Source organism: Salvelinus fontinalis, chromosome 19 (genome assembly GCF_029448725.1).
Source record: "Salvelinus fontinalis isolate EN_2023a chromosome 19, ASM2944872v1, whole genome shotgun sequence".
Classification (NCBI taxonomy): domain Eukaryota; kingdom Metazoa; phylum Chordata; class Actinopteri; order Salmoniformes; family Salmonidae; genus Salvelinus; species Salvelinus fontinalis.
The window spans coordinates 2,640,334-2,664,986 of record NC_074683.1 but is presented as its reverse complement, the minus strand read 5'-3'; the positions used below and the strand labels follow the sequence as shown (position 1 = coordinate 2,664,986).

Genomic DNA, 24,653 nt, shown 5'->3' with positions numbered 1-24,653 from the left:
GCTTGCCATGCGGCAGTAGAGAGAACAGTCTATTTTTCGGGCCTTCCTCTGACACCACCTGGTGTAGAGGTCCTGTATGGCAGGCAGCTTAGCCCCAGTGATGTACTGGGCCGTACGCACTACCATCTGTAGAACCTTTTGAGGATCTCAGGACCCATGTCAAATCTTTTTCGTTTCCTGAGGGGGAATAGGCTTTGCCGTACCCACTTCACGACTGTCTTGGACCATTCTAGTTTGTTGTTGATGTGGACACCAAGGAACTTAAAGCTCTCAATCTGCTCCACTACAGCCCCGTCTGGGGGCGTGCTCGGTCCTCCTTTTCCTGTAGTCCACAATAATCTCCTTTGTCTTGGTTACTTTGAGGGATAGGTCATTATTCTGGCACCACCCGGCCAGGTCTCTGACTTCCTCTCTATAGGCTGTCTCGACGTTGACGGTGTTCAGGCCGGACCACTGTTGTGTCGTCTGCAAACTTAATGATGGTGTTGGAGTCGTGCCTGGCCATGCAGTCGTCGGTGAACAGGGAGTACAGGAGGGGACTGAGCACGCACCTCTGGGGAGCTCCAGTGTTGAGGATCAGTGGGGTAGATGTGTTGCTACCTACCCTCACCACCTGGGGGCGGCCCGTCAGGAAGTCCAGGATCCAGTTGCAGAGGGAGGTGTTTAGTTCGAGGATCCTTAGCTTAGTGATGAGCTTTGAGGGTACTATGGTGTTGAACGCTGAGCTGTAGTCAATGGATAGCATTCTCACGTAGGTGTTCCTTTTGTCGAGGTGGGAAATGGCAGTGTGGAGTGCAAGAGAGATTATCTGTGGATCTGTTTGGACGGTATGCAAATTGGAGTGGGTCTAGGGTTTCTGGGATAATGGTGTTGATGTGAGACATTACCAACCTTTCAAAGCACTTCATGGCTACAGACGTGAGTGCTACGGGTCATTTAGGCAGGTTGCCTTTGTGTTCTTGGGCATAGGGACTATGGTGTTCTGCTTGAAACATGTTGGCATTACAGACTTAATCAGGGACATGTTGAAAATGTCAGTGAAGACACCTGCCAGTTGGTCAGCACATGCCCGGAGCACACGTCCTGGTAATCCGTCTGGCCCCCGCAGCCTTGTGTACGTTGACCTGTTTAAAGGTCATACTCACGTCAGCTACAGAGAGCGTGATCAAACAGTCGCCTGGAACAGCCGATGCTCTCATGCATGCCTCAGTGTTGCTTGCCTCGAAGCGAGCATAGAAGTGATTTAGCTCGTCTGGTATGCTCGTGTCACTGGGCAGCTCTTGGCTGTGCTTCCCTTTGTAGTCTGTAATAGTTTGCAAGCCCTGCCACATAAGACGAGTGTCGGAGCCGGTGTAGTATGATTCAATCTTTGCCCTGTATTGACGCTTTTCCTGTTTGATGGTTTGTCTGAGGGTATAGCAGGATTTCTTGTAAGCTTCCGGGTTAGAGTCTCACACCTTGAAAGTGGCAGCTCTACCCTTTAGCTCAGTGTGAATGTTGCCTGTAATCCATGGCTTCTGGTTGGGGTATGTACGTACAGTCACTGTGGGGACGACGTCCTCGATGCACTTATTGATAAAGCCAGTGACTGATGTGGTGTACTCCTCAATGCCATCGGAAGAATCCCGGAACATGTTCCAGTCTGTGATAGCAAAACAGTCCTGTAGTTTAGCATCTGCTTCATCTGACCACTTTTCTATAGACCGAGTCACTGGTGCTTCCTGCTTTAATTTTTGTTTGTAAGCAGGCATCGGGAGAATAGAGTTGTGGTCGGATTTACCAAATGGAGGGCAAGGGGGAGCTTTGTACGCGTCACTGTGTGTGGAGTACAGGTGATCTAGAATGTTTTTTCCTCTGGTTGCTCATGTAACATGTGGATGGAAATTAGGTAGAACTGATTTAAGTTTCCCTGCATTAAAGTCTCCGGCCACTAGGAGTGCCGCTTCTGAGTGGTTTCCTGTTTGCTTATTTCCTTATACAGCTGACTGAGTGTGGTGTTAGTGCCAGCATCTGTCTGTGGTGGTAAATAAACAGCCACGAAAAGTATAGTTGAAAAGTCTCTTGGCAAGTAGTGTGGCCTGCAATTTATCACAATATACTCTTCTTCAGGCGAGCAAAATCTAGAGACTTCCTTAGATTTCGTGCACCAGCTGTTGTTTACAAATATGCACAGACCGCCCCCCTCGTCTTACCGGAGTGTGCTGTTCTATCTTGCCGGTGCAGCGTGTATCCCGCTAGCTGAATATCCATGTCGTCATTCAGCCACGATTCCGTGAAACATAGGATATTACAATTTTTGATGTCCCGTTGGTAGGATATTCGTGATCGTACCTCGTCTAGTTTATTGTCCAATGATTGCACGTTGGCGAGTAGTATTGACGGTAACGCAGCTTTCCCACTCGCCTTTTTCGGGTCCTGACCAGGCATTCGGCTTTGTCCTCTGTACCTTCGTCGCTTCCTCTTGCAAATAACGTGGATGTCGGTGTTTGGAGGATGTCTTGTGCGTCTTGTTTGTTGACGAAAAAATATTTGTCTATTCCGAGGTGAGTGATCGCTGTCCTGATATTCAGAAGCTCTTTTTTGCCATAAGATACGGTTGCAGAAACATTATGTACAAAATAAGTCACAAATAACATACAAAAAACCCCACATAATAGCACAATTGGTTGGGCGCCCGTAAAACTGCTGCCATTTCTTCCGACGCCACATCGACTAGTGTCATCCAAGTCCCTTCCTTTGGGTTACACACTGGTCATCCTTGACAGCGATGCCGCAAATAACTCTTTCTGCCTCTTGTCAGGGATGTTTCTGGAGATGCCATATCATGGTAGAGCAGTTGCACTAAAGACAACCTACATTGAATCCAAACTCAAGCCCAATCCGGTCAAATGGGTTAAGTTATTGAGCAAAGTAGCTACAACATATGCATCTGTTATTGCATCCCTAGTTGTCCCTATGGAAGAGAGAGAAACTATCTGAGCAACACTAATAAAAGAAATGCATGGTTTTTGTTGTAGGCTTTTAGAAAATTAAGCAAGGCTTTGCTTGCAGTTCCAGCAAACGAGACGACAATGAATGGATTTGAAGTTAGCGGTCACTAAGGTGTCTGCTAATGAACCATGCTTTTCTGAGCCTCTTGGAGAGCCAAGCACTTAATATCAATGGAAGTGGTAACAGCGTACTCCATGTAGAAAACACTTCACCCAGGCTCCTTTGATCTGTTTTTTTGGATCTCGCTTGGAAAGAGCTTGAGGCATCTTTTATCTCTAATGTGAAGTGAGATAAGCCTTCTTCTATAGCAACCATAGGATGCTTGTGATTATGAGGTCATAATTAGTCGCCTCTGAAAGGTATCCTTTAATTTGTGTGAGATTTTCTCAAGGACCCATGACTCGTTCTGTCATCACCGTTATCTCCTTGTATCATCTTCCTTTTCTAATACTCTGATTCATAGTTGAATGGTGCTTGTCACCTATTTATTTCTGAGCCTCTCTTCCTGCCTCTCCTCAGCCCATTTCTGTCTTGCTCTCTCTACTTCATGCTCTTTCTCCTCTCTCTTCTCTCTCTCAACCTTACAGGGAAAGCTGAACCAAACTCCTACATCTTGGAAATTCATATTTCATTGGAAATGACCATGGCCTGTTTCTCTGGTATCTTTTAGGCTTTGTTTGCACAGCCAGGGATGATGTGCCCTTTACTTTATATACTGTCATTACAGTGATCACACCCAACTTTGCCTACCTTATGACTAGGATGAAAACCTCTCTTGCAACATTTTGTCACATAAATAAATTGTGGTGACACTTGAACCCTCCGTCATAAGGGCGACATAATTGCTGACTCATGTTACTATCAGTTGACCTACCCTTACTTCTTGACATTACAGTTAGACTTACGTCTTCCTCCACACGATTCATTTTGTTTTGATAATGGTGACTAATTTGGACTTGGTACTACTTGGAACAATCACTTGGACACACCTTGTAAACCAATCCAATTTGTATTCAATTTATCATGTTATGGGATTATAATATAGTATGCCCTCACATTGTTGATCTTGAATGATGTTTGTTTTTCAGGCCTGACAAATGTCAAGTCTCCTATCTCAATGAAATTAACGCTTCCTTCCCCCTGACATTTCTCTAAACAAGCTACGACTGAGCCTCTACTCGGAGCAATCTGCCCGTTTTCTTCGTTACCAAGAAGTTAGGCTCACCACCAGTGTTGAGTAATTGGTACGTTTTGTGCCAGGCTCTACAGTACATGTATTGGGGTGAGCTGAAAACGCTGATCTATTGGTTGGCGTCAACCAGGCTTTTGTTGATGTATTGTGGGAAGATGAACATAAATAGCCCCAACTCATTGGCATTCAGTGCAACGGTACATTGGTCCACTCTTGAGATGCAGACATACTTTGAGAGGGAGGGAGGGTGGCAGGGGAGAAATGAGAAGGGGTCTGAAAATTAACTTATGTATGCACTGTACTGTCAAATGAGGTCATTTGGTGAAGTTTCACTTGATTTTCACGATATGTCCAATTGTTTTATTTCAAATAACGAATAGTTTGATTAGGTAGAACACAACTTGTTTACAGTTACTGTGCACCAAGGCTAACTCTTTTCAAGTTTCTAAGATCATAATTTTATGGAAAATAGTCTCTGGTGCAATAACAATGATTTTCTTTTTTATTCAGATCAAGTTTTTAGTTCCCCAACATTTGAGGCGATACGGTTGTCTCTAGGAGTGTTGTTTTTTGGATGGCCCACATTAGCAAGGCTGGACATTGGACAATAAGTGAAGGAAATACATACGGTCTGTTGTACAGTATTTCTCTTGGCCTCACCAGGCAGATAAAATCAATAGGAACATGCTGTTTTCTCTTTCCTCTTTGGGAAGACTTGTCCTCGCTTATTACACATCTTTGAAAAAACAAGCTGTTTTCCCAGTATCCACTTAAAACAAGCACGGTGGAACATGAGCAGTCACTTTTTCCCCTCTTTTACTTTTCATAGATCTTAGGACTGACAAGCGAAGTGACTCCTGTTGCACCCAGGGTGGTGCTGTATAGGCTTTGAGGGAAAGACAAGGCATGAACTTGTCGTTATTGCCCTGTGCAGTTTGTTTAGGGAGTCTAAGGACAGATACATGTTTATAACAGCCAAAGAGGGCCTAGTGGTACAGAGACGAAGACAATGTGGATTGCCTGCCTGCTGTGTAATTATCCCCTGGATGGGCCGCTTCTCTCTCTGGTTATCTGCCCGGACAAAGGAATGTAAATGAAAAATATCTGGAGTCATATTCTGAAAACATTTAATCTCCCCTGCAAAAGCGAACCGCCATAAACCCAGAGGTTTGTGTATTTGATTAGTGTTCCCGGCCTCGTTACAAGAAGGAATTGTATCCGTGGAAGAGGTGGCAGATTGGAATGCCACGCCTGTGTTCTCATGAGCAGCAGGCTGGCGAGAGGGTATTTGTTAAGACAGCTGACCTGCTGTGGGTTGGCTGGGGCCTGAGCAACATGGTGGGGTTGTGGAGTCTGCAGGTGTTGCTGGGCAGGGAATCCCGCAGCAATTAATAGTTGTCAGGCTGTTTGCTATCAAAACAACCCTCACAAACAAAGCGACACACACTGGATGACTGTTGATGTTTGACATAAGATAGAGGGTTATCGATCTTGAATGTCACATTGCAGTTGTTTGAATCATTATATGTGTGACCAGCTGTATATGATAGAAGGTAGCCTTAAGCAAACAGAGGGGCCAACTAGCCTGATCTACAATGTGTGGAAAAGGAAAACCCAGTCCCTTTTGGCAGATGAAGATCAGGATGTTGAAGGTTAAGTAATCCAACCACTGGAAAGCAGGCTGTCATTCAACCTCCCCATACCTGATCTGAAGGAACGGTACTTTCACAGCGGGCTGAATCTAGCCCCAGACTGAGATGGTGATTTAACATCTTGATGGCTTGCTGTGAAGATGCTACAGTGTTTTGATACTACTCCAAGTCATCTGTTCCCATGTTTTGTAGAACACGTGGTATGTGCGTTTAGTGGAATGCATTTAAAAATCACCGTGAAAGTCACAGCTATACTTTTTAGGGTTTTGTTGAATCCTTGAGAATTCTGTACATGTTGAATTCTATTCAGGATTGTTGAGAGTTACCAGCGAGGCTGTAATGTCAAATAATTTATCCAAACGCAGCGAGGGGTCTTGAACTACTAAAATTGTAGTCGTTTGGAATGTACCAGAGAAGTTCTAACCTAGTCCAAAGCCTCAGGTTTAAGCACAGCGATGACCTAAATTACACCAGAGCATTTCCATGAATTCTGTGAATCTGTGCATGGCTGTATGCCAACTTTGGCTTTCTTCCTTTCATAGCAGATGGAGCCCAGCCCGAGCTCTTCATTTTCCACGAGTTGTGTGCCCTAAAGAAGGATGAAGGGCCCTGCGAGGCGTTAAAGGAGCGCTTCTATTTCGAAATTGACACGGGCCGCTGCGAGTCCTTCGAGTTCGGTGGCTGCAGAGGCAACGCCAACAATTTTGAGACCTTGGAAGCGTGTGAGGGAATGTGCCTGGTGTCTGGTGAGTTGTTGGACCCTTTATCTGATTTCTCTGCTGGTCAAATGTGAAAATGTGACTGTTGATATGTGAAAAATGCTTCCTTTTTCTACCAGGAAACATTCTGCATATTCAGAGCGACACTTGTTATTATTTTTTTTGACACCTGAAGCAAGCATACACATTTTGTTCGGATATGTACCTTTTGTAGTTTGTACTTGCTTGACCTTGTTCCCTGGTCAACTTATTCCCTGGTTACTATGTTATTGGTTTGAGTCCTCTTCAAGAAAATCATCAGCCATGTTACCAATCTATCAAAATAGATTAGACATTATCTTTTAGACAATAAACACAATGACATCATTGACATAGTTGCTTTAGAATGCAGGTTTTATTGAATGATAGGAAGTAGTTCCCAGTGTCCTATCCTATGTTAAAATTAGCAATATAGTTTTAGTGCTTTATGGTTTTGGGAGGAACGCTATCATTGTTTTCACTTTGATAAGACTGTCAGACCAAACATTTACTCACAAACACATTCCCATAATGCACCCAGTGCCATTTCAAAGAAATGTGGATGTTTTTCTATTAAACTATCAGCCAAATCTATTGGCAAGACTGGGACAATAACGCTGTTGGCTGATTGGCTACGTGTACAGCAAATTATTCAGTGTTAAAAACACTGAAAGAGTGGGACCATATACACCAGCGTTTCCCAAACTCGCTCCTCGGGACCCCAAGGGGTGAACGTTTTGGTTTTTGTTAGTGATGGGGAAACTAAGCTTCCTGAAGCCATTGAGCATTTCCAGCCAATTGTGTCATAGGTTCCTTACGCGAGGCTTTGAGCAACATTGTTTACACTAGTAGAACCTGCTGGTGAAAATAATTTAGAACAGCCAAATTATTATAGATGACGTCACACACGCAGGACAGCCTTTTTGTCTTCTACCGACATTCTTCTAATAAAGTCATATAAGCATCGGGATACTGCTTCAAATTTCGTAATTTCGACGAATGCCTCATCGCTCCGGTATCAAACGTAACATCACTATTTTCCCCCCCTAACACTACACAGCTGATTTACAATTATGAAAGGCTGATGATTAGTTGATTATTTGAATCAGCTGTGTAGTGCTAGGACAATAACCAAAACATGCACCTCTTGGGGTCCTGAGGACCGAGTTTGGGAAACACTGACATACATACTGGAACCAGTGTTAAATTAACACACTACTTAGTGCAGTGGTTTCCAACTCCGGTCCTCGAGTACCCCCAACAGCACACCTTTTTGTTATAGCCCTGGACAAACATACCTGATTCAACTCATTGAGGGCCTGATGATTAGTTGACAAGTTGAGGTGTACTTGTATCAGGTGTACTTGTCCAGGGCTACAATAAAAATGTGTACGCTTAGGAGTAATGGAGAACTGGAGTTGGGAACCACTGGTTTAGTGTAGAACCTATTTGAATACTTCCCAGAGTGCTTTACCTTTCGGGTGAATTGTAGAGTTACCCCCCATGTCTATTTGTTAGTGACAGAGATCCTACGTGAATGTTATCATAAAAATAAAAAATAAAATAAAAATAAAATATATATACCGTAATGCAACACGATACCAAAAGTGTTTCATAAGGCCTTACTTTGAAGGCCAAGCTTTACTCTAATAAAAGGGCCTGAACCTCATACACAGCACATCGAACCAAAACCACTCATTGGTGTAACATAACCCCACCGTTGGTGTTAATAACCATAGTTGAATCAAAACCACACCCATCATTGTCATATTTCTAGCTCTACTGCAGATAGATTTTTTTGTTTGTTTTTGCATGTATATTGATTGATTGATTTATCTTATGCTACATAAAGATAAATAACATACCTTTTCTAAACTAATCCAATCAGTTAGATTTTTTTGCATCCCTTACTGAAATGGTTGTTCCAGTTTGAATGGCGTACGTAAACAAACAGTTCCTAAAAATGTTAAGGGTCCTGAACAGTCATTCTGAAAATTACTTTTTCTCTCATGGCTAACTACCAGGAAGTTTGAAAAGACAGGCTGTGGGTGGGGAGCTCATATTTTTGAGCTCGCCTTGACTGACAGCTCTTTGAAACACCTATGTCAAGCAACTTGGATGCAGTGAGCAGTGTTTCACTAATATAATCTCAAACAAAGTTGGTGATACACAAAGCAACTCAAACATCTAAATCGCATCAATGATATACAGTGAATAAGGAAAGTATTCAGACCCCTTCCCTTTTTCCACATTTTGTTACGTTACAGCCTTATTTTAAAATGGATAAAATTATATTTTTTTCTTCATCAATCTACGTCTGGAAGAAACCTGGCACTGTCCCTACGGTGAAGCATGGTGGTGGCAGCATCATTATGTGGGGATGTTTTTCAGTGGCAGGGAATGGGAGACTAGTCAGGATCGAGGGAAAGATGAACGGCGCAAAGTACAGAGAGATCCTTTATGAAAACCTGCTCTAGAGCGCTCAGGACCTCAGACTGGGGCGGAGGTTCACCTTCCAACAGGACACAGTGGCAAGAAAAAGTATGTAAACCCTTTGGAAATATCTAGATTTCTGCATAAATTGGTCATAGAATTTGATCTAATCTTCATCTAGGTCACAACAATAGACAAACACAGTCTGCTTAAACTAATAACACACAAACAATTATGTTTTCATGTCTTTATTGAACACACCGTGTAAACATTCACAGTGCAGGGTGTAAAAAGTATGTGAAACCTTTGATTTAATAACTGGTTGACCCTCCTTTAGCAGTATTCTTGGGATGTCTGGTGTGAACTGCTCTCTTGGGGTCAAGCCACAGCATCGCAATTGGGTTGAGATCAGGACTCTGACTGGGCCACTCCAGAAGGCATATTTTCTTCTGTTGATTTACTTCTGTGTTTTGGGTCGTTGTCCTGTTGCATCACCCAACTTCTGTTGAGCTTCAATTGGCGGACAGATAGCCCTACATTCTCCTGCAAAATGTCTTGATAAACTTGGGAATTCATTTTTCTGTCAATGATAGCAAGCTGTCCAGGCCCTGAGGCAGCAAAGCAGCCCCAAACCATGATGCTCCCTCCACTATACTTTACAGTTGGGATTAGGTTTTGATATTGGTGTGCTGTGCCTTTTTTTCCCTCCACACATAGTGTTGTGTGTTTCTTCCAAACAACTCAACTGTAGTTTCATCTGTCACAGAATATTTTTCCAGTAGCACTGTGGAACATTCAGGTGCACTTTTGCAAACTTCAGACGAGCAGCAATGTTTTTTTGGATAGCAGTGGCTACTTCCGTGGTGTCCTTCCATGAACATCATTCTTGTTTAGTGTTTTACGTATCGTAGACTCGTCAACAGAGATGTTAGCATGTTCTAAAGATTTCTTTAAGTCTTTAGCTGATACTCTAGGATTCTTCTTAACCTCCTTGAGTATGTGCTCTTGCAGTCGTCTTTGCAGGACAGCTACTCCTAGGGAGAGTAGTAACTGTGCTGAACTTTCTCTATTTATAGACAATTTGTCAGACTGATGGACTGAACATCAAGGCTTTTAGAGATACTTTTGTAACCCTGTCCAGCTTCATGCAAGCCAACAATTCGTAATCTTAGGTCTTCTGAGATCTCTTTTGTTCAAGGCATGGTTCACATCAGCCAATGCTTCTTGTGAATAGTAAACAAAAATGTTGTGAGTTTTTTTAAAGGGCAAGACAGCTCTTACCAACATCTCCAATCTCGTCTCATTGATTGGACTCCAGGTTAGCTGACTCCTGACTCCAATTAGCTTTTGGAGAAGTCATTAGCCTAGGGGTTGCCATATACTTTTTCCAACCTACACTGTGAATGTTTAAATTATGTATTCAATATAGACAAGAAAAATACAATAATTTGTGTGTTATTAGTTTAAGCACACTATGTTTGTCTACTGTTGTGACTTAGATGAAGATCAGATCAAATTTGATGACCAATTTATGCAGAAATCCAGGTAATTCCAAAGGGTTCACATACTTTTTCTTGCCACTGTAGACCCTAAGCACACAGCCAAGACAACGCAGGAGTAGTTTCGGGACAAGTCTTTGAATGTCCTTGAGTGGCCCAGCCAGAGCCTGGACATGAACCCGATCAAACATCTCTGGAGAGACCTGAAATAGCTGTTCAGCAATGCTCCCCATCCAGCCTGACCGAGCTGGAGAGGATCTGCAGAGAAGATTGGGAGAAACTCCCCATATACAGGTGTGCCAAGCTTGTAGCGTCATACCCCAAAAGACTAGAGGAGTAATCGCTGCCAAAGGTGATTCAACAAAGTACTGAGTAAAGGGTCGGAATGCTTATGTCAATGTGATATTGAAGTTTTTTATTTTTATCAATTTGAATTTTTTCCTAGCCAGTTTTTGCTTTCTCATTATAGGGCATTGTGTGTAGATTGATGAGGGGGGAAAACTATTTAATCCATTTTAGAATAAGGCTGTAATGTAACAAAAGGTGGAAATAGTCAAGGAGTCTGAATACTTTCCGAATGCACTGTATCTGCTTAGTTCTTATCACATGCTTCATCGACACTAGAGCATTTGACTATGGCTCCAGTAAGATGTTCAACTCAGCATCTCTGCACCTCCATTTCTCCTCAATGTAATGTGGTGTATTTTTCTTACCTCCACTTTCCCCTCTCTCTCTCTCTCTCTCTCTCACTCTCTCTCTTTCTTTTTCTGTCTGCAGTCAATTCACCTTTCTCTCCACATCTATTTTACATCTATCTATTCATGACTGTGTCAGCAGCCCACACTATCTTCCTCCATGCCTAAGTATGTCTTCTCTCTCTACCTTTCTCCATCTTTTCAGTCAGTCTCTCTAGCACTCCAGTCTTAATGCCACCACTTTTTTTCTATTATTCACAATTTCCCTTGAAATCAATTGAGTGGGTGCCAAGGGTCCTTAGTGTAGATTTGTATTTTATTTCAGTGAACAGGATGTCTCATTAGCCCATTCCCTATACTGCACTTTTTCACATTTCCCAGCTATCATATTTTCAAATGACCCAGTAGCTAGTACCCATTTCTCCCCTTTTCAGTTTCTCAATCATGTTCTCTCTCTCTCTCTGCCCTCTCCATCTCTCTTTGTCCATCTCCCGCCATCTCTCTCCAGCTGACAAGAGTCCCTGTCACCTGGATGAGGCTACGGGGCCATGCCGAGGTCTGGTGACGCGCTACTTCTTTGACAGCCAGAGCCAGGCTTGCAAGCACTTCTACTACGGAGGCTGCTTCGGCAACGCCAATAACTTTAAGAGTATGAAAGAGTGCCAGGCCAGGTGCCAGAACCCAGGTAGTGCATCGGCTTTGAAAACTGCCCTTCAAAACACTGCATTACACCCAAGTAGTCTAAAAGGGACCAACCAATCATATGGTTTGCGAGAAAGATTTGATCAGTGAGGCTAATCAATATTTTCAAATGTAAGGAAAAATGTTTTGGACTTATGGCCGTAGCAGCACTATCAAGGCTTCTTTTAATAGAAATGTGCTAGGGGAGTATATTACTTCTCCAACGTGAATTTGTCATTTTTGTGATGCCTGTGCTTTTAGGCAGTCATACCTCTTCAAAAGACCAAATACCCACAGGAGATAAGTCATTTCAATGTAGTTGATCAGTCGATATTGCTCTAGCTTGCAAATTATCTTGTTGATGGATTTTTTTCAAACCATCAAGTCATGCTTCGTCTTCATTTTGCGTTTAGATCGTTTTTTTGGGCCTTTTGAGCATAGTTAATTATTTTTGTCCGATTTGAATGAATTTAAATTCATTTATTTACTGCATTTGTCAAAGAAAATAACGGATAAATTGTTCTACTGTGACCAACGCTAGCTGGCAGTCTATGTTAATATAAATGGACAAACAATGTAAAAAAAACAATATTGACGACAACTCAAAGATAATTACATTTTCATTCTGTATCAGAATCCCTAATCCATCTTCATTGGGCTCAAATGAAGGCTTGGGCTCATATTTTTTCTCTTTAATAAATCTGAATCCATAAGTATAATAACTTCTGTATGTTGTACAGTATGTCATATTACAATAGTTCCTCGGTAAACAGGTTTTAACAATAGAGTAGTAAACTGTTTGTATTATATTACATTTCTATTACATGCTGTAACTTATTATGTAAGTAAACTCTAACCATGTTTTGGTTTCATGGCAGAAAACACCAATGTGGCCCCTAAATTGGATGTGACTCCTAAATTGGAGGTCACCGTCCCAAAACCCACTAGTAAACCTAATGTACAACCTGTCACAGTAACTGGTAAGACAATGTTTATGTATTTTTATTTCTTAAACAAATGTTAGCTCTAGTAATTGATTAAAGAAGACAATTAATTGTGCAGTAGCACCAAAGATATTTCAGGCAGGCCTAATCTGATTTAACAAAATGGATGTCTATAAACATAACCATATATTGATCTTATGTTTCAATAACCAGACAAAGTCATTGTTTCATTTGTGCATTAATTTTGCATGTAGCCCTACAGTACTTCTTTATGATACTACTGTACATAGCGTCAGTATATTAAACTGTTTGTCCAAGAAGCTTTTCATTTTCCCAGCATGCCAGTCTGCCCTTCTGTCAGCCCTTCTGATTGGCAAGGCCAGGAAAGTGGGGTTGTGGGGTCTCTGAAGACTATGAACCACAGACACTAAGTGGAAGGGCTGCTATCCTGTCAGCTCTGTTTAAGAGAATTCTGAGGGAGGGAGGAAAAAGCTGAGGGATAAGTTTTATAGAGATAGTAGAAATGACAACACCTCGTACCCTTGTGGAACTGTATTGCTACAGTATATATCTCTTCTGTCATGGTGAGTTGATATTAACTCCTAAGTTAACTACAGTATCACAACTTCTAATACTGGTAAAAGGAAGAAGAAATGCATGCTCCACCATGCTCCAGTCTCATATTGAAAGCAGCATGTGAATGCTGAGTATTCCTCTTTTTCAGGGGAGTTTGCTTTAAGCGCCTCACACATGCAGCAGAATCATCAACACCAGGCCACAGGTTAGTACTGTAACCCAGGAATGCAGTCATTTCTCATGTGTACTATTGCACACATACCATGCTGCAACTGCAATAGCTAGGTGAGAGGGACAGTAATTTTATATGCACCTCTTCAGAAGCAGTTAGGTAAACAAACTACAACTTATAAAGGCAGCATATCGCCCACCATACCTCCTTCTTCCATGTGACACTGATTCACTGCTATTAAAATGGGAATGTATGGTGCATGAGGAGTGAGTAAGTACTCATAGACCACCACTGTCTGATACAGAGGTCACAACACAGTAAAAAGGGGGCACCTGCCATCCCTCAGTCACAGACAAGTAGTTATGATTCATGTTCCAAAACTCCACCCAGGTCAGTGAATTCAGGAAAGGAGTGTTTCTGTATTTGTCATTCCAGTGAAGTGATATAGGATACTTACAGTACTCCCGTAACCCAAGGCTGACATCTTGTGGCTTTTCCACAGTTTGACTCTTGAGGTAGTAAAAACAATGTTTCCTTTGTTGAGGTAAATTTCAAATGTAAAAGAAAAAGTAGTAGAATCAAGTACCCACTGGGTACAGATGTCTATTCCATGTTAGTTCAGTGTAATTTCATTGAAATTGTGTGGAAATAACCTTGTTTCAGACAGTGTGTGCCCAGTGGGTAGTCACTTTTACAGTAGATTACCATTAACCTCATTTCCATAAAGCTAAAATATATATATATATTTTTATTAAAGTATGTTTTATCAGAGTTGCATTGGCCATGTAGCCTACACACTTTCTTTAGTGTTATAAAATGTGTCTTTGGTATTATGGAGTCATTGTTGTACGTCATTTCAGTTTACTATTGCCTTTGTGTAATTCTTTCAGACTTCAGTCCTCCAGAGTTCTGTCTCAGTACCAATGACAAGGGCACGATGTGTGACGGAGAGGAGAGGAGAACGGGAAGGAGATATGTGTACAATCCCAAGACAAAGAGATGTCATTGGTTGCGTAACAGGAGCTGTGGGGGCAACAAGAACAACTTTGTCCTCAAGAGACACTGCATGAAGATGTGTGTGAAGCCGAGTAAGATCCAAGTTACCGTTTTCTCCAATACTGGTCCTATAGAGCTACTGGGTGTGCAGGCTTTTGTTCCCACCCAGCATTAGCACACCTGATTCAAATGATCAACATCCAGCCTGAAAACCATGATTAGTTGATTATTTGAAACAGGTGTGTTAGTGCCACACTTGTTTCACTCTTTAACCTTTCGTTTAAAAATCACGTGTTTTTGCTAAATAGCATTTACCTTAAGAATGCAATGTTTGTTTCTTGACTAGTGCCATAGAGAAGTGTTTGAAAGATTGCAACTTGTCATTTGTGTTGTGACATTTCCAGATCCCACTCACAAAAGACCATCAGGATAAAGAAGAACACCAACATCTTATTTCAAACTGTCTAAATCAAGGCCTTGTATTAAATCATTCTTACACTACTTTTTAATTACACTTTATCTATATGGTTCTTATTTGACGGTGGTATTATGTTGTAGTTTTACAGCAATTGTATAAAAGGCTTGTTTTGGCCTATTATGTAATTTTGTTATTTTAGTGGTTTTGTGGTTTTGTAATATCAAAATTGTAGACATTTTCTTCCCTGTCACATCCTAAAAAATGGTATATCATTGTAATGTTTTTCCTGAGGACACCAGACAAGTTTGTTTTTATTGACAAATGATTAACATTAAGGAACCCAATAGCACTGCACTGCCCATGAAATATCACTACTATAAAGCTCAATCTCTATCAATTACATTATCAGTGTAATTATTTAATCCCAGGTTAAGATCATTCCTTCATGTGAGTAATGTCTTACCATGGAAAAAATGCACATTACATTTTTTTTAACAGTTGGAAAGAACATGTATAATCAACGAATTGGAGCCTAAATAAAATGTTGCGTAGTCATCCACATTGCACTTCTGGATATTTTCATTCTGTTCAAAGCCCCCTTTTATATTGCAATATGTATGCTATTGGAATTTACTCATCTAATAAGTCTGTTATTCAGACACAAGGGGGCAGTGTTGTATTATCAGAATAGGCTAACATTTCCATATCGTAGACGCTATACAGGATCCTTAACCCTAACCTCAACCGTAACCCTTACCTTAAAGGTCATGAACAGTGAAAAATCATGTTTTTCATTAAATTGGATGACATTTGGATGAAACCAGATAAAAGAATGATGAAAAAATGAATGTTGCTTCTACAAAGTTTGATCATAAAGTTACTGGTCCCCTCCCCATGTCAAACACTTGGATTCAGGGGGCAGTTTTATTAAGGGGATAGGGTGGCATCACCCTAACTCACATTTTAATACACTAATGGTAACACGATATTTACCTAATTTAAATAAGTACTGCCTTGTAACCAACATAGGAGAAGGTGTGCTTGCAGAGGGATATGGTTTACATAGCTACTCTACTAGTGCCAAAATTTGACTGTAGGGTGTTAGCAAATATAATTAAAAGCTTAGCTTATTCATCTGTGGCGAAGATACTAATACTGTGTTTCCCCTTTCATCTGTGTCTGGCGTTAACTAGTTACTGGCTAGCTAGGTCTTCAGCCAGCATGGAAAGAAAGAGGGGACGGATCGTTCAAAACTTAAACGCAGTTGTCAAGTCAGCACATCCGTCGGTGCTGCTGAAAACCACGTCACAAGAGACCTACCAAACGGGAGATGTATAAAAATAATTAACATCATACTTTGATATGGTTTCCTTCAAATATCATCCAATTTCATGATAAACAGGACCGTTAATAACCAGACTTGAGCTGAAACCACTGCCATCATTATATTTCCCAGCATGCTCTATTGCAGGTTGATTTTAGGAATTGTTTTTCAATATCTATGTTTTTGCATGTGCATTGATTGAACAATTAAACTTATATTTATTAAATGTAAATTATATAAATATGAATTGATTTAATACCTTGCTTTAAACTTTGCCCTGGCGGCATAGGAATTGGGGCAGGTTTTAAAGAAGTGGCCCCCTTCCCCCACTCAGGTTGCAGGATCATGTTACAGATTCTGCAGGCGATGGCCGTGCAGGCTGCGCCCAGAAGGACAAGTTGGCCGCAGTTCCTGCATCGTTTGGGCATACCATGTAGTGGACAGAGCATGATGGTACTGGGAGATGTTAGACTCCACCCACTCCTGTTGGGTCTGGTTCAACTGAACCAGCCATTTTCGTGCCCCAGTCCAGACATTGTCTTCGTCCAGGACCCTCCTAGCCACTGCCTTGAGTGGCAAAATGGTGTAAACCGAACTTCTATGTCATACTCTTGGATGCTTTTGTTGTGGAATTGGACTGTAACTATATACTTATGATTCTGTCTGAGAGTGTAATTACTGTGAAATGGGACCTTTTATCTTTACAATTTCTGTATTTTAATCTAAACTGTTCTAGTAACTGGGGGATCTTGAAACTGGCTTCAACTGATTCCTGGTACTGGGGGTTTCACCAGGCAGTTCTCAAAGCCCATACCTCTCTGTAGAACTGCCCTGCTGAATTCCAGGCGGGTCATGGTTTCTGGTCTGGCGGTTGTTATTGCTTCTCAAGTTGCTCCAGCTGCTCCCCAGCAATTGGCGGCGCTCCGTCCTTGGCAGCCTCCTCGATGGGGATTAGTGCCAGCCTCACCGCGTTGTAGCTGTGCATCACTCCTGGGTTCATCCTGGTCATTTTGTTCAGGTTGGGGGGGGGGGGGTTGAAGAAGGAGGGTGTTGATCTACTCTGGTCCTGCAGGGGGAGAAAGGACAAACCTCAGAGTGAGCAGACACACCTGGAAGCCCGTGACTTTTAGGTCAATGGAGGCACTCCTTTGTGGTCTGCTCACTCCAGGCATAGGTTGGTGTCTTTGGTCCTTTCTTCACGCCTCTGGTTCTGGTGGTGATACTGTCTGGTCTTTTCTCTCTTTCTGTTGGTCTTCTGCTGGTTCTGGTCAGGTCGGTGGTTGCCTAAAGAGGGCAGATGTAAAAAAAAAAAAAAAAAAAAAGTCAGGGGAGGAGGGCTGCAGGCCAAGGGTAGAGGGAGTAAGGCCCGCCTCGGCAGCACTCTACTCGCCTCAAGGCCTGCAGTCTGTCATTTCCTCCACAGGCAGCTGGTCTGGTGCTGGGGTTTGGGGTGGTCCATGGAGTCGGGCCATGCCTCGGTCAAGACACAGTTACATTTTCGTCTTCCCCAGTCCTTCCAGCAATTCCAGCCTTGTCCGCTGGACCAGTGAGACTGCGCCAGCCGTGGTCAAGACACCGTTACCTTTGCTGCCTCCTGGTCCGTCCAAAGAAAAGGATAATGAGAGAGAGGATAGAGAGAGGGACACAACCCCAGAAAATATCAACCATGCAGGGTTGTGCATAATGAAGAGAAACCAGAGTCAATTGCATCAATAATTATACATCTCCCGTTTGGCATGTCTCTTGTGATGCTTTGACTTGACAACTGTGTCAGAGTTTTGAACGACACTTCATCCCCTTTTGTTCCATGCTGGCTGAAGACCTAACTAGGCAGTAACTTGCTTTTAGATAGCAATGTTTTGCTATTTCTGTTGATCTTGTTAAGTTTGTATACTGCAATGTATAATTTTCTTTAAATATTATTGCACAATACATATTCTAGTAGACAAATATGTACATTATCATTTACATATTTCATCAAGGTGGGTACTATCACTTTGGGATTTGTGTAAGCTTCTTAAGAAACTTATACACTTTTATACAGTTCATTAAAGCAATAAAAACAATTCAACCTTAACTAGTGATACCAGTTCAACAGAACAGATGAACCGGAATGACATTTACTCTCACAGGTGGCCTAAAAGTACTTAATTAAAGCCACACCCCTACTAAGCCAAGCCTCCAGTCTTCTGATCTGATCCGTTGGGTCCTATCTCAATTACACAGCATCAACTAATCAACCTTGCTCTTTTTACAAATGCCTGCAACCCAGCAGTTGCAACCCAGCAGTCCAAACAACCCAATATTTTTTCCAGTGTAAGCCTTCAAAATAAGGCCTCATGAAAAACATTGTAATGTGTCAAATATGAACGTTTCCAGGACAACATATTCACATAGAATCTCACTTTTTGAAGTCTGCAGAGGAATAAAGTGATGAAAGCAACAACCATCTCTCTGTCACTAGCAAATTCAGTCATGGGTTGTAACATTAAAAGTCACTTGAAAGGCAAGGCACTCTGGGAAATAAGGCTGTGGAGGCAGCTGAGGGGATAATGTCTAGAATGGAGCAAATGGAATGGCATCAAACACATGTAATCCATCTGTTTGATGTATTTGATACCATTCCACCTATTTTGCTCCAGTTATTTCCACGAGCCAGTCCTCCCCAATTAAGGTGCCACCAACCTCCTATGCTATTCGGATCCACATTTTCGGTGTTATTTTAACACAGGGGAATTTGCTGTGTAGCTTATGGCTTCAAGGGTCAGGGTTAGTTGTAGCAAGCCTAACACGGTCTGGGTGCAGTACTGGGAATGTGAATTATGGGCCCACCAAGCCTGTTCCCCAGGACTACCATACCACTATCGCAACTGTGACTCACTCACTTACTTATAAACACACACACACACACACAAACATTCAGTTATTTACTTCAGATCTTGTTGTTTAGTAGTCAGACATTATTGTTTAGTTGAAAATGGCCAGTTAGTGGAGTGTAAAAATAATAATTATTTTATTATTTCTTCCAAACAGAATTTTAAACATGGCAATGTTGTTCTCATGTTCTCAATAAAGGCTTTCAATATGTTGTTTTATGTCATGATTTATGCATTTTTTTTAACTTAAAAATTTCAACCCAAGCCCTATTACAACTGACATCGGGGGTTGCTGGTGGGGTAAATTGTAACATTTCACTCGTTGTATTTGAGACAAAGTCCCACCTTGTCCATTTGATTTAGAGATATATTGCCTATACCAATTTGTAGAAGACCAATGTAAGTTGTTCCTACCACATTTTGAATGTTGTAGCTCAAACAATCTTGGAGAAATTGACAATCTCGGAGAAATTGACAAAAATGCAAAAAGTGTTGCAACCATCCCCAGTCTCCCCTATAGGCTACATATAGGCCTACATATTTCAATAATATTGACATCAATTTCATGTTCATTCAATTTAGTTTTATTTTGCTATTTGGCTACTGTAATTTTTACCTAAATATATTTCATTATGTGTAGCCTAACATGTGCGCAGTGATATGCAAAATGTTGATTTAATTCATTATTATAGGCTAAGCATTAGAATTAGCTGCCTGAGTATTTGCAGATGTGATACTATTTCTCTAGGAGCTGATCCGTCGTCAGTATTGTGGAATAATTCTAATGTTAAAATAAGATTTGGATGGAGACAGATGACCCGAGAGCAGCGCTGCCTTTCTTTCGATTCTATCAGTATCGACACATGCCTCAACGACGCACTTTTTAAGTTCCATCGCTATTGGGAAACCGGGCCCAACCCCCGAGACAACCCCCGAGACAACCAACCCGGTCTCCCCTACATGCCGTCGGCGTCTGTTACGCGTGAATGATATTAAAGCTTTGTGGGTTCTCCCGAAGCGCTGTAGGCTAATTCGTGATGTAAGAGGAAGTCGGCTAACAATAGTGGGTGGCTTCCAACAACCTGACAGCAGTCCTAGTCTGACACTTTATTCATTGAGTGTCCGGGATCCGTTGGGTTTGGTTCACTATCACCGCACCGAAGGTTGCATTTGGAAAGCTGTCTCTGGAGTGTTTGGTCGGTTTATGTGACTTTCTAAATCACGTTGCCATTGGATTTTAAGCTATTGTCATCAGGTAAGAAATATTCGAATAGCCTATAATGGCCATATTTACAGATCTATTTAAGATGACTATTTTCCAGTTTTATCCATGCATAGGCATTTGCATTTCTCAAATCAAGAGCCTATGAATATCAAATTAAAGACCATGATAATCGGAAAGAGTCTGTTGTAATGAGCTACATTTCTGTCGGATTAATTTTGTCCTGAAATTGTTTTTTGGATTTCAGTGCACTGTCGACATGGATAGACTACTGTATTTCTTGTAGTACTCAAAAATCTATTGCGCACCGCAGATAGGCTAGTCATTTGCAGTAATATTTTGCATAATTCCATTGGGAAATGAGAACACATCAAGAGAAGGCTTGGTCGATACCCCTGTGATACAGTATTGAAGAAGATCAGGAATTAGGTCAATAACGAGGCTATAGCCTATTACTTGGAATAGCCTATGAATACTTAATCATTAGGTTATGTTAGTGTTAAACGGATTTGTATAATTAATCTATGACAACCTTTCCAAAAAAGAGTTTTAATTTTAAAGGAATTGAAAGGGTTGGAACAGAAAACAAATGCAAGCCCAGTAAGCAAAATTAGTTGAAAATATGTATTTTAGAAGTCTTTTCCAGACGTTGACATCACCTGCATTTCAGGTGCAGAATGAAAGGTTAGAAATGACCCAAATGTAAATGTAAAACAAACACTAGCAAAGCATGCTGGGTTTTATCTTCTAATGAACTCCACACCCAAACAAGTACAAATTTGGTCGGTGTGGACCAGATCCAAATCTGAACGAATCATAGAAGTCTAGGCTATGGTTCAGAAGTTTGAAAATCACAGTACAGTAGGGAACAGTTTAGTACAGCACAGTAGAACACAGAAGAATACAGTACAATACCGTACAGGACAGAGTTTTATTCAGAGTACAGTACAGTACAGTAGGGTACAGTAGAGTTTAATTCATTAGAGTACGTTAAAGTACCGTATAGTACAGTTGAGATGAATTTATTAGAGTGCATTAGACACAGTACAGTACAGTAGAGTACAGTATAGTTTAATTCAGTAGAGTACAGTACAATACAGTACAGTTTAATTCAGTACAATACAGTAGAATACAGTACAGTTTAATTCAGTACAATACAGTAGAATGCCGTATAGTTTAATTCAGTACAGTACAGTACAGGACAGTACAGTTTAATTCAGTACAATACAGTAGAATACAGTACAGTTTAATTCAGTACAATACAGTAGAATGCCGTATAGTTTAATTCAGTACAGTACAGTACAGGACAGTACAGTTTAATTCAGTACAGTACAGTAGAGTGCCGAATAGTTTAATTCAGTAGAGTACAGTACAGTTTAGTTCAGTGAAGTACATTAGAGTAAAGTAGGGTACAAAACAGTACACTATAATATACTTTTTTTTACTTTACTGTAACTCTAGTGTACTCTGTGGTAGTGTACTGTATTTTTCTTTATCGTGTACTGTAATGTACTGTACTCTGTTGTACTCTATTGTACTGTACTGTGCTGTCCAAACTGTACTGTGCTGTCCACCAGTGCTATCTCGGCCTATATGTGGGACAAACATAGGCAGGTCCGGACGTTGAAATCAAAGCCGGTCTAAATCTGAACCAAATATAGACGTCTCTGATTGGTTCAGATTTGGTCCAGAAATCAACGTCCGAGGACATGACCAAAAAAAGAGGTCCAAAAGACGTTGCCTGATGGTAAATGCTTAGTGGGAGGTAGCCTATCAGTAAGGTTGCACTGCAACATGCTTCATGACATGTTTATAAGGAAGACATCCTACAATATGTCATTCTTTTTTAACTCAGGCTTTATTCAAGATGTGTTTTTACAACCTTATAGGTTCCTTATATGGAACCTTTTCAAACGTTATAGTGGAAGCTGCACATAAAGTGTAAGTGTTAGGCTAGCAATTTGTTTTAATTTAGGGCATGATATGGTAGGTAACCTATAAATCTTAAATTGTCATCATAACCATGTTATTCCTAAACAAAAAGTAATTTACTGGGCATTCCGTAAGTGTATGCATATTGCTGTTTGAGAATGAGTTGACAGGAGAGTTTTTCTATTTGGCCTGAACATTGAGTCAAATGAATGAGAATTTTTGTATCACAGATAGCCATCTTGTAATATCATCAACTGTCTTCAGACACAGGGAAAATGGGTTTTTCCACAGACACTGTTACATTTGAAAACAGACATGAAATGCAGACATTGATTTGACATGGCACAGCACACCCAGTTGAACTGAACGTTTACTGACAGCATTGCAGCGGTGTCATTCTTGGTGTACCCGAACACTGTTTGGCACCAGTGCTATCTCAAGTTGTTGTTGAATCAGCTGCATTGTTATGTAAGGCACAGATTGAACTTGATGAAATGTTGTGCGGAAGCTAGAGGGAAGACCATGATGAAGATGATGATGACGCTCACATCAGATCTTGCCTCGATACGATGAGAAATGCATTGATATTACTCCTTCAAGGAGAGGATAAAGTAGACATGTACAAACCAAGTATTATAAAACATTCAAGTCCATCAGGACACTTTAGACATCATAAAGCCTTTCCAGATGCATTTTGCTGACACTGTATTCCTCATCTTACCCCAACGTCCATAATTTGCACCCTTTTAAACTCACAAGCACTCTCACAAGTCAAATGACTAATTAAACATCCACAATAACCCACTAGCATGAAAAAAATAACATGACGCAAAATATTATTGCTTGTTTCAACATGTATGAAATTTTTCAAGATTTTTTTGTGTTCCATTTAAAAGCGTGCTGAGGAAAATATGCTGTTTCACTGCATGGACTGGCGATATAGGACAGCCGGAGAAGGTTCTTCAGTCTGAATATCTCATGAGATGCCAACTGACATAAGTGTCTAATAAGTCCGCAAGGATTAATGGCCAAGTGTTCGCAGTAAATATACAGATGTAGGATCTTCATTTGAGCCAGTTTGCTACAGCAGGAAAATAATCCTGCAGCAACAGGAAATTATTTTTGGGATTATAATATAATTAATGGACATTTTTTTGTAGGGGTTGATATATTTTTCGTTTGGGCAAATCAAGTCTGACATTTTAAAGTGGAAATTACAAACTTTAGAAGCATTTTTTAACCTTGAATTCACTGCAAGTTAACATTTCCTACTGTGCAGGAAAATTTGTAGCAAAATAAGTGTGATTAAATTAAGATCCTTCATCTGTATGGGCTCACATAGTAAAAAGGGAGTATTTGTTTTGAACTGTAAAGCATTGGATTTGGATTCCACACCCGAGCAGTCCTGTAGAGTGGCCATTGCATGCTGCCTCGAAGTGGGATAATAAATGTCAGTGTAAAAAAGGTGACTTGGTAACATTGCCTTTAGACGCTCAACCATCTCCATGGCACAGAATAAGCTGAGGCATCCAAAAAAGTCAACAAGGAAAACAGTGTTGACGATTGAAAATGTGTCTGTTTCTCACTCTGGTCTAGCTACAGAATGGACTGTATCTCAGATAGGTTAAGATCAGTCGTTATTGTCTTACCTACAGATTCACATTACATCTGAATATGAACTCACTGCTCACAATGTTATGAAAAAGTATGCAAAAAATTCACAACATGGGAGGAATAAAAATTAAAAAATAAACATTCTTCAAAGACGAATATGATGTATTATCCCAAGAGCTACCTTCGAATCTGACATTGTTCATAGTTTGGTCTGCATAATAGATGAGCTTCTGAACAAATTCTCAACACAAATGTGCCCTCAACACAAATGTCCCCTTACTTTTTCCGATATCTAAACATCATCTGAACCAACAGCTGCCACACAGTTTAAGACAGCATCCTCTCTCCCAGAAGATGTAAACACCTTCAGGCGGATATGTTAGCCAGGGTGCTCCTCAGGGAGCAGATACTGTGGATACATGCTGCTGATCTGCCGAGATGATGCTGCTCACTGCTAAACCATATCCAATAAATCATTTCCCATGTTTTGAAGTCGGGACGCACAAACACAAATGCATTGTGATGCTTTCATCATGCTGGAGGCCCTTGATTGTCTGTCTGTCTGTCTGTCTGTCTGTCTGTCTGTCTCTCTCTCTCTCTCTCTCTCTCTCTCTCTGTCTCTCTCTCTGTCTGTCTCTTTCTCACACACATGCACACACACACTCTCTCCCCCTCTCATTGGTCTCTCTCTCTTTCTCT

The 24,653-nt window shown here is 41.1% G+C and overlaps 2 protein-coding genes across 6 annotated transcripts in view; both read left to right on the top strand.

Moving 5' to 3' along the window:
- LOC129816149 (tissue factor pathway inhibitor-like) overlaps window positions 1-15,547 on the top strand; it is a 49,433-nt gene extending 33,886 nt beyond the window's left edge. Inside the window, exons 2-7 of one of the 3 annotated variants that reach the window (XM_055870364.1) lie at window positions 6,381-6,581; window positions 11,708-11,884; window positions 12,759-12,860; window positions 13,549-13,605; window positions 14,463-14,660; window positions 14,973-15,547. In XM_055870364.1, coding sequence (XP_055726339.1) covers window positions 6,381-6,581; window positions 11,708-11,884; window positions 12,759-12,860; window positions 13,549-13,605; window positions 14,463-14,660; window positions 14,973-15,001 — 764 coding nt within the window. In that variant the 3' untranslated portion in view covers window positions 15,002-15,547. Of the gene's footprint in view, window positions 1-6,377; window positions 6,582-11,707; window positions 11,885-12,758; window positions 12,861-13,548; window positions 13,606-14,462; window positions 14,661-14,972 lie in introns of all 3 variants that reach the window. The other 2 variants (XM_055870363.1, XM_055870365.1) reach the window with 2 other exon arrangements.
- A 4,353-nt stretch (window positions 15,548-19,900) lies between these two features.
- Window positions 19,901-24,653, top strand: part of LOC129816148 (calcitonin gene-related peptide type 1 receptor) — a 47,560-nt gene continuing 42,807 nt past the window's right edge. For 2 of the 3 annotated variants that reach the window (XM_055870361.1, XM_055870360.1), the window contains exon 1: window positions 19,901-20,441. The gene's annotated coding sequence lies outside the window, so the exon portion shown is untranslated. The remainder of the gene's footprint in view (window positions 20,442-24,653) is intronic. The other variant, XM_055870362.1, reaches the window with a different exon arrangement.